The sequence below is a fragment of the Ambystoma mexicanum genome, chromosome 11 (assembly GCF_040938575.1).
Source record: "Ambystoma mexicanum isolate Mex_15411 chromosome 11, UKY_AmexF1_1, whole genome shotgun sequence".
In the NCBI taxonomy this organism is placed as follows: domain Eukaryota; kingdom Metazoa; phylum Chordata; class Amphibia; order Caudata; family Ambystomatidae; genus Ambystoma; species Ambystoma mexicanum.
This window is the reverse complement of record NC_090934.1, coordinates 897258818-897273200: the sequence shown is the minus strand read 5'-3', so window position 1 is coordinate 897273200 and position 14383 is coordinate 897258818. Positions and strand designations below refer to the sequence as shown.

Below are 14383 nucleotides of genomic sequence, written 5' to 3'. Positions count from 1 at the left end.
ACTCCCATAGAGTGCTGTCAGACTCTATGGGAATGGGGACTTACTTTTTACCGGCACCTGACTTCCTTTACGCCAGAGTTGTAATCTCCTGGTAGTACCGGGAAGTGAAGAGCCGGTAAAATATAACAAGTCCGGCAGCAATTTGGCGGTAGCACTGCAGGGTTACCACCGGACTCGTAATGAGGCCTAATGACTCATTACAAGTCTGGCAGTCCAGAAATAAGGGTGCCACTAGCAACGTACCGACACCCTTTCCGCACTACCAGCCTGCGAGAATGCCTGTCGGGTCCGGTGCTCCCAACAGGTCTGACCTGCCAGCAGCACTGACCCGTGCCGGCATGGTTTTCACAGAAGCACTGGCACCGTTAGCAACGGTGCCGGTGCTTCCGTGTCCCCATTCCCGTGGATTCCTATCAGACTCCACAGGAATGGGGACTTACACTTTCCGCCACCTGACATTCTGGGCCACCAGGACTTGTAATGTCCCAGTGGCACTGGGATCTCAGGCAGCGGAACAGTGTTACGGGTTGGCAGTAACCTGCACCGGCCCATTACCACCGACCTTGTAATGAGGCCCATGTGTTAGAGAGAAGGCATGAAAATATCACTAGATATAAAGAGTAAAAGAGAGAGAGAACATTAAAGAAACCATGAAATAGATAAGATACATGACTCAAAGAAAGACTGGTTGTAAATGAGAGTCAGAACTAGGGGTGGTATGTTGGAAGCTTTGCACTGCCAGACAATGGGCCTCATTACGAGGTGGGCGATAAGGGATACCCGGTACCGGTAAGGGCACTGGTACCGGTAGTCCCTTACCGCCCTATTACGAGTTCCCTTTGCGGGTCCTCCCTTAACACCTGGTTTTACCAGGCGTTAAGGACGGAACCCGCAAAGGGACTTTGGTGCTAATAACGGTAACGCAATTTGCGGTACCGTTATTAGCGCCTTCCCAATTCCCATTGAGCCGTATGGGGGCTCAAATGGGAATGGGGAAGGGCCCTGGTGAATGGGGAATTACCGCCCACGCCAACCTTGGAATGGGGCGGTAATAGCTCCATTCACCAGGGCGGAGTCGGTAAGGATTTGGAGGCAGCCATGGCACTAATAGCGCCATGGTTACCTCCGAACTCCTAATGAGGCCCAATGGATGTACTTTGGCCTATGAAACAACACCATGCTAGCCTTGGAATCTGTGTGCTGCAGGGTAACCTTTACAAGCCTTGGTTGCTGAACATCTGCACTTTTTTTCCATTTCATTAAACACGTTAAACTATTCTATTCTCTCAGCTTCTAGACCTTTTCAGCCTACCACTTCTCACAACCACAATCTGAATGCTATGCTCACAATCCTTTAGTAGAGCCCACCTTCTTCAATTTCTTCCTGATGCAAAGGTTTGTTTAAAGATCTATGGGCCTCATTACACGGAATGCGCTAAGGGTTTACCGTTACTGGTAAGGGTACCGGTAAACCCTTACCGCCTTACTGCGAGGTCCCTTTGCGGGACCCGACCTCAACGGCTGGTTTTACCAGCCGTTAAGGAACGGGCCCATAAAGGGACCTTGGAGGCAATTACAGTACCGCAATTTGTGGTACCGTAATTGCCACCTTCCCCATTGCCATTGAGCCCTATGGGGGCTCACATGGGAATGGGGAAGTGCCATGGTGAATGTGGAATTACCGCCCCCACACACCTTGGAATGTGGCGTAATTCCGCCATTCACCATGGCGGACTCGGTACGGTACCGGCGGCAACCATGGTGCTAATAGCACCATGGTTACCGCATACCGTGTAATGAGCACTATGTGTCAAAATATGTATACTGGATAATAATCCTACAGACAAACACTGTCATGACACAACATTTTGAAATTAAATGAAAACGGTGGGCATGGGCAGAAGCAAACATTTCACCAAAATACGTTTTACTCTGTCTGAGACACGGAGAGTCAAAAACAAGCAAACAGAAAGAAAAAGATATTTATTTTTCACGCTGTTATGCCATTATACAAGGGGCAAGATCATGTGCATATCGAGCTCAGTCCCACCCTAAAGTGGCAAGCTAGGCCAAACTGCCAGTTTACATTTCTTCTGCATAAGACCACACACAATCAACCCCAGACATGTTTAGTTCTTATTGGATATCATAAATGAAGTCTCCAGGCAGAGAAGGCTCTCGAGTCACATTGTCTAACAAAAGGCAGCAAGTCATGTGCACAAAGTTCAGGCAGCTTAAGATTACACTAAGGCCAACCCTTTCAATATGTGTGGTTTTGCATGTTTCTTTTTCTAAGGTAAAGGGAGTTAAACTTGGTCGCAGCACCTAATTCCACCACGATGACTGGATGCTTCAGTTGTGACCCCCCCCCCCAAAAAAAGAGGCCAGAAAGAGCTGCATGGTCAGTCTTTTGATATGTGCTTTGTTGTCTTTCTTTTTAGAGCTGCATCTTGATTCTAAGTGGAGGCCACTACAAAGAGATAGTCTGTTCCATTGGAGAGGTGCCCTACACAGTGCGAGAAAGTGGCATCTTCCTTGTGATTGATGTCAACATTGGACTGATTCTTATATGGGACAAGAAGACCAGGATCAACATCAAACTTGTTCCAGAATATAAGGTGAGTCATAGCATGCACAGTAATCAGGGTGCACATACAGACTCAAGGAAAAACACATAAAGGACTGGACAAAAAGAAGGAAAGAATATCTAAGCTAAGAGCTAATTCAAACAGGGAGGTTTTTTAAGTGCTTCCGAATATGAAGCATGTTATTTTCCTGCCAAAGATTTACAAGAAGGGGATTTCAAGCCCTAGGAGCCAGACTGGAAGATCTTCCATTACCCATAGCTGGTCTTGTTCTTGGCCATGTGAGCAAACACGAGCCCGTGGACCGTAACACTCTTTTTGGTTCACGTTTGTTGATCAACCTGTCCTTGAGGTAAAAAGCCTAAGTATCTTGAAATGCACCTGAGTTGCTACTGGGAGCCAGTGCAGCTCTTTTCTTATTTCAGATACATGGAACTTCCAAAGCAGATTTTTAGCAATGTGAACAGCATCGAAAAACTTGCAATTTGTGAATACAGCTCTTATTGGGACCTCCCAGGCATTGCAGTAATTGATTCTGGGGAGAATTGTGGCACATAGAAGGGAAATACCATTCTGTTCTGAATTGAAAAGCTTTATCTGCATGAGGAGCTTAAGATGGTTCGCGGTTTTTTAGAGAAGTGATTGACATTTGACTCTGCATCCAGTGATGCTTCCAGGAAGACACCCAGTGTTTTCACATTTTAAAGAACAGGGATCGAACAGTTCTCAATAGTGAAGCTTGAGTAGTTGGGGGAAAGCTTTCTCCTAGAATGGGAGGACCCAAGTATCAACAGCTCTGTTGTATTGCTGTTAAGGCATATCCAGTGGGCCAACAGCCAGTGTTAAACAGTTTGCTAAATGACACACAAGTTATCAGCATCTGTCTTGTTTGACCCCTCCAGCACAAGCAACAATTGTTTGTTGTTGATGTAATTAGTGAATTGCACACCCAATTTAGCAAGAATGTCAGAAAGTGGTTTAATATAGATACTGAACAGTAGCAGTGACAGGCATGCGTCCAAACAAGCAAATTGAGTTATGGCATTTGGATTTGCAGACATTGGACTATATCCGTCTAGCCATGCCATACATTTACACTACAGCAATTCAGCAGATGTACAAAAACATAATTGGTTATAATTGAGTCCGGTCAAACTCATTTGAAAATGTTTTCTATGAGTTTAAGTTGTTGACCTATAGCCCCTTATTAAAAAGCAAGTAAACTCTGCCAATGCCACAAATAAATAGGCACACTTGTTATTCCCATCATGCTTTTGTATTAAGCATAGAGCCCAGTATAGACAGCTGTAGTTCAGATTCATAAATTCACTTTCACACAACCAGGCTTTAATGACAGCACATGATATACATGTGCTCGTCCATGCACTCTCGAAATGTTATGGTATCTTATGTGTGCACACCTCTACGATATACACAACCTTGTGGCACTAAATGCATTTGTGAAAGACCTGTGTGCTTACTTTGTATTAAACAGAGGCAACACAATAGAAAGATAAATGTTCATGTCCTTAAATGGCCTTTCATTAAAAAGAGTATTTAATGATAAGCCAGGCCACAAACTAATCCATGTAAGTATATCTAATAAACACACATAAGCACAAAAGAAAAGTGCATTTCCCAAGCAGCATCACAAATAAAAATCGCAGTGAAATTGCCAAACAAAACCTGTTAATTGCTAAATAGAAAATGAACCGGAACACTGTTTATGCACCATGAACACTGATTTTACCCATTTGATTAAGGAAAAGTAGGGAAAAAATGTCACCACCTATATATAAGAATGCACAAAAAGGTCTGGGAGTTGCTCTACCGAGAACGAACACGGCCAAATAAGCTGTTCTATGGGAAGGTTCCCACTCGGGAGAGTCTACGTCCAACAGAGTGTAATACCAGTCAGGCCTCATCAGTGAGGTGAATCTGCGCCTCTCTGAGCACAGTGAGCAAGGGGCCCACGTCTGGATTACCCTGGGTAATTTAGGGTGAAACCCAAAATTCCTAAAATTGAACAACACAGTCTGGGAGCCCCTCTTCCGAGAACAGTCACGGCCAAATAACCTGTTCTATGGGAATATGCCCCCTCGGGAGGGTCTACAACCACATTTTAGCTCACTGTACCTTTCACAGAGGAGAAATATCCATTTGCTCATCAGTCTTTACCCCACCCATGAGGGCAGTGCAGCACCGAAATTCTAGGCAATTCTCTTCTGAACAAGACTACCAAAAGAAAACCCAGACACGTGTTTCAGCCTAGTAGGGCCTCATCAGTGAAGTGAAGCTGTCTCTCTATAAGCACAGTGAGCAAGGGGTCTACGTCTGGATTACCCTGGGTCATTTAGGGTGAGTCCCAAAGTTTCTAAAAAATGCACAAAAAGGTCTGGGAGCCCCTCTACAGAAAACGTACACAGCCAACTAACCTGTTCTATGGGAAGGTGCCCACTCGGGAGGGTCTACAACCACATTTTAGCCACTGTACCTTTCAAAGAGGGGAAATATCAATTTACATATCAATTTACATATCAGTCTTTGTCCCACCCACAAGGGGGCAAAGCTAGGCAATTCTCCTCTGAACAAGAGTATCAACAGCAACCCCAGACACGTGTTTCAGCCTAGTCGGGCCTCATCAGTGAGGTGAACCTGACATATGTAGGCCCGCAGGGCTGGGGAAGAAACAACCTAGTAGCTCACTTTAAATTTCTCTGTTAGGCACTGAGTTCCTTCCAGCGGAGTGTAATGCTAGTGATACGTTAGCATTGTCATGAAGAGTCACTTTCATTACCCAATATTTACATGCTGGATTCTCTTCAGGGCTAGCGGTTTCACCCTTTATACAATGGTGAATAGTGGGCTGAGCCTCTAGGGATCTGTGTGTTGTGGTTTCCGAAGGCCCATTTTTGGTAAAAGGACTGCTCAGGAACTTTGCTATATCCCGTCCTGCTTAAGTGTGAGCATTTCCTTTGGATTTGGATTTAGCTTTCCAAGCTGCAGATTTGCCTTTATGAGCCTATTGCTTTTTTAACACCAGTCTTTCCTTACTACTTTTTTAGTAGTGACTATTTTGGCCCAAAGTGTAGGTGATATTACAGTTCGGTTTTGTAGAAATTAATTTCTTAATAATCCAACATGGTCATCATTTTGAGACATGATCTAGTGTTTAAATCTATCATTTTATCAGAGCTTCATCGTTCTTAGGATATCATATTGCCTACCTTTTTTGCCAGTCTATCCTCCATCTAAGAACAGTGCGTTTAGAGGTCAAGCGATTTGCCCTTATGTACTTTGGCAGAACAGCTTGCTTCTTCACATCAGAAAGTCACTTTATTACTGTCAGTAAGGCTGGCAGCAGCAGGAAACCCTTTTCAGTTGTAGTTAGCATTTGGATTAGGCTGTGTTTTCCTGCCCTATTCATTGGCTGGTGAAAACTGTCATTGCCAATAATATTGAATGAATTTTGTAATTCTGCAGGGTCCTTCTTTTCTTTTTTACTTTATGGGAGGATTCTTCCATAACCCATTGCTTCCCCCTCCTACCTGCTGTACGTATCCAAAACATATATGTTTTAACTCTTCTTCACCTTCCCTTTTATTCAATAGTCTTTTTAGGCCTGCCTTTTTCAATCAATCTTATTGACAAGGATGGTTTCAAAACACTTGTGCAATTCTTATCCCCTTTACCAGCAGGGATGCTGGGTTGATAGCCAAGAGGAGGATAGCAACCTGTTGGGTAGTGGCTCATGGAGATTCTTTGTTAGTGGTTTTCAGGGCAGCAACCGGCTCCGGCCCTCAAATGTTTGTCAAACGCTACTGTCTTCCTTCTCTTGGTCTCAGCACCCACAGTTTTGATGTTAGGATGCTTCCATCAATAATGTAGGGTAACTCCACAACAACCAAACATAAAAAGAAAACCGTGCTAGGGAAAAAGGACAGGTGCACCTATTTTCGAGAAAAAAAGAGCTTTGTTTTTTATACAAAAAGGAAATGGTGACAGGGTATTATAAGTCTACTGCCCCAGAGCTCTCTCTCATTATCAAATTGAACTTCATCTTATAAACACCAAAATCGTCATCATGAGTCTTGTGCATTCAATATACAACATGAATCCCACACCCTCATTGGCTACCTCCTATTTGCATGCTAATAGTTGCATTTGGAACCTTCTCCAATCGGCTTTGTCGTCTTGACCTCCATCTTTTCGACACGTAGGTAATGGCCTCTTCACATCGAAGCAATGCAAAGCAATTGGTTAACCTTAGAATTACACTACCCTGTCTTCGTTGCTATCCACGGGATGTGCACCTGGTTGTCAACATGAATTCGGCAGATATCTTTGAGGTCAGCCTGGTACTTGTAAACAAAGATATGATATTTTATTTATATTGCGCTTCAACACAAGTGTTTCAGAGCACAACAAGGCAAGGGAGGGGAACAGGGGAGAACAAAACAGCGATCTACTTGGCCCAGTGACATTGAGAACACGCAAGTGCATGGGAAAGGGAAAGGGAAAAGTGCATGGAAGGTGGGAGAAGTGGAAAGTGCGGAGCAGAGGAGAAACAGATAAATAATAATAAATAAATAAAAAATAAGTAAATAATAAAGGCAATACATGGTGGTAGTGCAGCCAGCAAGTGGCAAGTGCTGTGTAAGGCAGCAGACAGGTATATCTGATAAGCGCAGAAAGAAAAATGAGGTGGTGGTGGACTGTATGGATACAGATACGGACCTCAGTGCAAGGGGGGGCCTGGAGGCAGGGCAGGAGGGTGGCAGGGTGAGCAGGTACCTGGGCCCGGCGGAAAGACGGTGGCCAGGTGCACAGTGCCTAGAGAGAAACAGCTCAGCAAGGGAGAGGGGGGAGCAAAGGCAGAAGCAAAGAGGAAGGTCTTGAGGTGCTTCTGAAACTGGAGATGGTTCTCCTCAAGTTTCAGAGTGGCAGGGAGGCTGTTCCAAAGGGAGGCCCAAGCTGAACACAGAGATCTACCCCAGCTCATTTTTTGAAAAACAACTAACCCTGAGGGAGTTAGAGGTAGAGGAGCAAAGAGCTTGAGAGCGGAAGTATTTACGGAGAGATAGTTGAAGGTATTTTGGACCCAGGCCCAGAAAGACTTGTGGACAATGCAGAGGGTTTTGAATTTAATCTGTGCATCCCCTGGGAGCCAATGAAGGGATTTCAGGGCTGGAGAGATACAAACCCGGGGTTTGAGGCCAAGGACAAGCCTTGCAGCCCTGTTCTGGGTAAGTTGTAGAGGGTAGACAGTAGAGGCAGGAAGATTTAGAAAGAGGCTGTTACGGTAGTCCAACCTGGAGAGAACTAGAGCTTGGGAGACAATGAGATTCTGGGGGAAGCCTTGGAGGCGGTGCAGTAGGAAGTTTGACTTTTTAGAGATATCAGAGAAGTGGGCGGAGAAGGAAAGTGTGGAATCAAAGATGACCATGAGGGTTTTAGCCTCGCAGGTGGGGGAAGGAGGAGGGCCATGGTAGGCCGGCCAGAGAGTGAGGGGAATGGAAGTTGAAGGTGTACCGATGAGGAGGATCCCATCTTGTTGGCATTTAGACAAAGATCATTGTGGCACACCAATCCTGAACGGTAGTTAGGCAATCAGAGATGAGAGAAGGAGAGGAGGTGGCCGAGGGTAGCCTAAAAATGAGTTGAGTGTCATCAGCATAGCACTGGAAATTTGAGCAGAATACAGCAATTTAGTGGGCATGAGTTGCCAGGTATTGGTTGAAAAGCCAGGGCGAGATATTAGACCCCTGGGGAACACCACAGGTAGAGAGGGATATAGATGAAAGGACCCAAGTTGGACCTGGGAGGGTCGGTCAGAGAGGAAAGACGTCAGCCAGGCCATAGCCTGTTCAGTGATACCCAGGTTATCACAGAGACGGTTGAGTAGGGTGATGTGGTTAACTGTGTCAAAGGCAGAAGAGAGATCGAGTAGGATGAGGACAGAGGAAATGTTAGAATCAAGGTTGAAGAGCAGATCTTCACGGTTGTTCAGGAGAGCAGTTTCCATGCTTCTGGCAGCTCTGAAGCCAGACTGGGAGTCATGGAGAGAGCCACCAGAATCGGAATGAAGGTTAAGCTGAGAGATGGTCAGTTTTTTCAGGCATTTACCCAGAAAGGGAGTAATGAAAATTGGGCGATAGTTTGCCGGGCAAGAAGGATCAGCTGTGGGTTTCTTGAGAAGAGGATGCACCTGGGAGTGCTTCAGTGGGGAGCAGAGGGTTCCTAAGGTAAAGGAGGGGTTGCAAAAATCGTCAAGGGCCAGAGCGAGGGTATCAATGTGGTCCTTGATGGTTTTAGAGGAACAGGGATAAACCTGTTTTGACGAGGCTTTCATAGATCGGACTTGTTTAACAACCTGATCAGGGGAAAAAAGAAGAAAGGATAAGAAAGAGGGTTGGGGGCGGTTGAAGGAGGGTCAGCAAGCACAGATGGAGAGGGGATGGGAGGGGGAGGGGAGGAGATCGTGGATAGGATGTCCTGGGTTTTTGAGATAAAGTGAGAGGCAAGGGCATTGCAACTCTTTTCTCATCCCAGACACATAGGCGCCCCCATCATACCTACGCGCTTCAGTCTTATAACTTTGGCATCACCCTTTACTCTCCTGTGTACAAATCACAGACCGTGTTGTTCTCTGCTCCCCCCTGTATCAGTTACCCATCCCAAGAGATAGACCTAATGTCGCACTAATCAATCCATTTCACAAAGGATTTAAGAACCTTATTCCTGCACACCTGGTAGTTCAAATAGAATGACCATTATTCTGGGGGGTGCTAGTATACTAATTCTCAGTTCATATCTTGGCAGCCCAAGACCTCTGCCCGTCTCCCAGAAGTATGGCCTACGCACTGGGCCGCAGCACTTCTCCAATGTGGCTGTAGACATTCCTGTCAAATAGATCTAACTATATATATTTATACATGGGTGTGGGTGCAGGTTCCCTGCCATGCCTGGGGAATGGAATGTGATAATCAAGCAAGAGATGGGGCCTCGTAGTTCTGTGTCTCCGGCATGGCCTGCAAGGATTCAGGCCTGCTTTAAAATGCAGTGTTAGTCTAGGTTATAAATGTGCACATGCAATGTATTCTGTGCATCACTATCGCAAATCAAGTGGTTAGTTTCCCCTGTATAGGTTTCCAAAATACATGTATCTCCCGCCATTTACTTTCACCCATAAGATTCCCCGCTCCCAATACAAAGTCATCTACACATTCACCTTATCTTAGTATATTTTCCGCAATCTAAATCGTTTCGAATGGGTGGTGATTTGAACATGCATCCCAACAGTATACAGGTAAATTTATTATGAGGATGTTCCAATACTCACAAATTAAGTGCAGCAGGATTTTTGTTTTGCAAGTCATGTTTGCGTGTTTGACATTGGCTGAAAACCATCAGCGCGGTTCCATGTGATTTTAATGAATTCACAAATAATTAAAACATTTTTAACTAGAAAACATTACAGAAAAAATACCCAATTTTATATATTTTTTATTTGGGGGTTCCCCCGCGGTCCCCTCCATTTCCCTTTGTTAATAAACCCACCACAAACCCCTGCTCACCCGTTTTAACCCCTTAGCCCTCCCCTATATGTATATTTAATAGAAATTAAGTATTTTTTCAGTCGTAACGGTTTGTTGAAAAATATTTTCATTATTACCTATTCGGCAATATCACTGGATACCCCTCAGAGCTTGCCCATAAGTAAGGAGTGGGGTGAGGAAGGAGAATGCAGAGGTAATGCTCAGATTACTTAAGGGTAATATTCAAACTCCTTGCCATATTTATCCCTTCACAATCTACATGCCACTGACATTCTTCACATTTGGAGGAAATCGAATCTGAAGGTTTTGGTATATTAGGAGGAGGGTTGAGGGTAATAGTGAAATTGTATACTTTACCCACCCAACATGATGTGTGCAGGGAAGTAGAAATAAAAAAGGCTAAGATTCCAAAACAATGGGGCATCTCAAATACAATGACTGTAATGAGAAAAAGTAGGAATAGAAGTAATAAAAATGAGTAGTACGTACCCTAAAGTACTGCATGTGAAGAGGAAATATTGGCTACACATGCAGTGAGGCTCAAAATAATTTCCCATGCTTTCTACTCCAGGTCTATTTCTTTTGGTACATGCATAAAGAGCAACCCCACCACCTTCTTGGTCTCTGACCTCTAGTCTGGTCCTTGATGCCACACACATAGATGGGTATTGATGGGGCAGTCTCCTTGCTCACTCACATACCTAGAGCATCATTACAGGATAAAGAAAGCACCAAACCTTCATCAAAATCCAAAACTAGCTCTAGATTAGTTATAGCCCTGATTTCAGGCCAGCACAGCAACCATTTATTCAAGCTCACTCTAAGCTCTAACAATTTCACTGGCAGCTCCTTTCGAGCTACACCTCTTTTCAGCAGAGACTGTCTTTGCCTGGGTGGGTGTACAGTCATAATCTTGCCTTTGTCAATTTACATCATATTCCGTGTCCAGCTACCCTGATTTCATCACTAGATGCTTATTGGGAGTATATCTGTCCCATTGGTGTGATCCAGGTAGAGTTCCAAGGCCATCCAATACATGTTCACTGAAAGTGGCACACCGCCTGAGTACAGGAATTTGTTCATTTTGCATAAGGTAAGATTAGAAATACAGTAAACGCTTGCCTCACACCCTCACTCCATGCCACTTTCCGAGATTGTATACCTGACAGGTGGGGCCAGCTTTCATTCTGTCTCAATTTGATGCTTCTTTTGATCATCACAGTGGCGTTACTGCTAGCTTTCATAATTTGTGTTACCCGGTCCACCATTTATGTCTGGATCCTGTGACAGTCCCCTGCAAACCCCTCCTGCAGCTCCCTGAACACATCAAATGTACGCTACCTTTGACATGTATTATTATTATTATTATTATTATTATTATTATTATTATTATTATTATTATTATTATACGTATTAATAATAATAATCTTAATAATATTAATAGACCTCAGAGCACAACATAAAACAAGTCAAACACACAATACAAATACATGAAAAAATAAAAAGAAATGGATGATCCATAGATGAGAGACTATAACGCAGAGAAATCTTCAACTATCTTCAAGTCTGATGAGACTCTTGACAAGTCATTACAGATAGACGGAAAAGATGGCAGGTTACTGGTGCCTCAACCCACCAGTATACGATCCCTGCCATTCTGACTGCACCATTGATCTATCTATATTTTTAAGGTCTGTCATTCTTATGTCGTCGGGCCCAGTCTTTTGACGTAACCAGGCCAGAACCTTGTTCCTCAGGGCATCTCTCGGTTCATGACCCTATGAAGTCTCCACATAGGTAATGATAAAATGTCTATGGTCCATGATGATCTATTTCAAGTCATCTGAAATTGGGGGCATAGAGGTTTTACCAATACATGCCTTTCTGGTAAGACAAACTTAGAGTTATTGATATTCTGTTGGAGATTTAATACAGGGACTTGGGCAACCTCTCCTTCCCCAATGCTCCGAGATAGCAAAGGTAGTTGAGCGTACATTTCAGTTGTGATGGCGTTTTCTGGAGCCGGTGCTTACTGATCAGACTTTCGTTTTCGCTGTTCCACAGATGTTTTATCCAGAAGCTGTTTAGTGTGTTCCTGATCAGCAGTTTCTTGACAAAAAATGATCCCTTTTTTCCTGGCAGTTACACTCTTCCTATCCACTGAAAGTAGATATGTTACCACAGGGGCAAGACAGCAGAGATTACATGGGGATGTTTGAAAGTTCTGGTTTGTGTCAGTTTGGGATATCTGTTTGGGATATCCCATTTGCAGGATGTCTCTGCTTTCAGAGGCTGAAATTGCACTGGCAATTTGTCCATTATCTCTATCCAATAACAGAATTCTTTAAATTGATGTGTTGAATTGTCAGATTTGTTCACCTCTTCCCTCCAATGTTTCAGGAGAGGGTTGCGCAAGAGGTTCCACAATAACTATTTCTGTATTTTGTAGTGTTAGTTAGTCAGGAACTAATTCATCTTTAGACATACCAGAGGCGGTCAGAAATGACGTCGGAGCATCAAGCCCTTGAACATAATTTTCTGTGGAATCCTTCTTAAGGGGACACCCCCATTCTTCGTTATCAGTAGTCAACTTAATAGATGATTTTCCAGTGCCTGATACAGTGGCCTGTAAGCAGCCAGGGTCATTCTTATCCTTATCAGCAGAAAACCTTGATCCCATATCGAATAGTCTTTGCTTCCTCCAGGCACTCAGTGCCATAACTTCTGTTAAGTGGCTATTCTTGGGCTGGGGCAGGAGGGTCATACGGGGGGTGGACGCAGATAACATAGAGACTTTCTAACTTTGCCTCTAATGGAAGACATACTAGAGGACGTAAGATGTAGAGAGCAGTTAGAGTTCAATTAAGTCAGAAACAGAAATAAACAGCTCACATACAGGCCCATCATGTATTTCCTGACACCCCCACGCCCAGACCTGAGTGCTCATTATATGGGACTCCCCACAACTCACCCTAAAAGGTGACAACGCAAGGGGCAGGGCCTGCCCAACGATAAGCTGCGAGTGTGCTAATACATAAGTCCAGAAGTGCCGATAGGAAGAGCCACAGTAGCACAAACCTCACTGGCAAATGTAGAGCTGCAGAGGTGAGACGAGCGAGAAGGAATGGGGACATCCGCGAGGCAGTCTGAACCTCGCCACGCCCGACCGCACCACTCGAGGTTCAGGGGCACACCAGTCTCCAACATTCAGACCTGCATAGAGGAGAGCCTGCGCCGCCACTTTATATGAGGGAGTAGCTTGTGGATACACTGGGAAACAGCTTGAACTGACTTCCATAGAAGGGAATGCAGACAAACTGCATCCATCTTACAGCAATGTAAAGGGATGTCTGCGATTTCCCTGAATTTACTTCACCTAAAGGTGAAATCTTCTCATTTCTTTTTCTAATTTCTTTTATTATGCCGGGTGAGAACTGCCTGCACCCTCCTACTTCCCCCTACTTTATCCTATCCCCTTACCCAGCCCATCTATGTTTTAAAATGTACACACTTACCCAACCAAATTTGAAGAAAAAGATTTGAAGATTTCATATTAGGTGAAAATGGATTCAGTGAAATGTACGGATACGACGTTAAGCAACTCTTAGAAAAACAAACTATGAACATATCATCACCATGGTAGCATTTTCCGATGTACTGTGTAGGAGGTTGATATATGGCTAGAAAAGTTTTGCCTTCAAACATCCCAAACACAGCATCTCTTATCCTGCAAACATGCTTGAGTATTACAACAGAAAGAATCCTTTGTTGCAGTTCCCCTTCATGATCCTTACATTACCTGGCATATATAATTGCGTGCACTATCAATCTGACAGAATTTCACCCTGTTGTAAACAGGACATACACATTCTCAAGCCCAGCTGAACACTATCAATGTTGGTAAACCCGTGATCTCCAGCCCACAACCGAAAACCATGTTACAATTATGTGATGCGGCCAAAGTGAATCTGGGTAAACATGACCCTTTCAGAATTTAGTGAATTAAAAAAAACACACAGTTACTGGGTCTTTTAATATGAACAATATTAATTGCATGCAAGGGACTGTCAACGTAAGTACCTAAGTGCTGCTGGGATCCCTGCAGGCAACTTTAAACCTTGTCAAGACGAAGTGCAAGGCAAACAATGGGGTCATAAAATAAACAGAGAGTAAGCACGTAAAAAATAGTTTTTTAGAAGATACAAATGGTGATAAATTAGACTTGATGTGTTGCACTTT

At 44.0% G+C, this 14383-nt stretch overlaps 1 protein-coding gene across 1 annotated transcript in view; it reads left to right on the top strand.

Moving 5' to 3' along the window:
- LOC138505060 (mucin-2-like) overlaps positions 1-14383 on the top strand; it is a 179627-nt gene that overhangs the window by 111604 nt on the left and 53640 nt on the right. The window contains exon 8 of the mRNA XM_069625385.1: positions 2442-2618. Within this exon, the coding sequence (XP_069481486.1) occupies positions 2442-2618 (177 nt within the window). The remainder of the gene's footprint in view (positions 1-2441; positions 2619-14383) is intronic.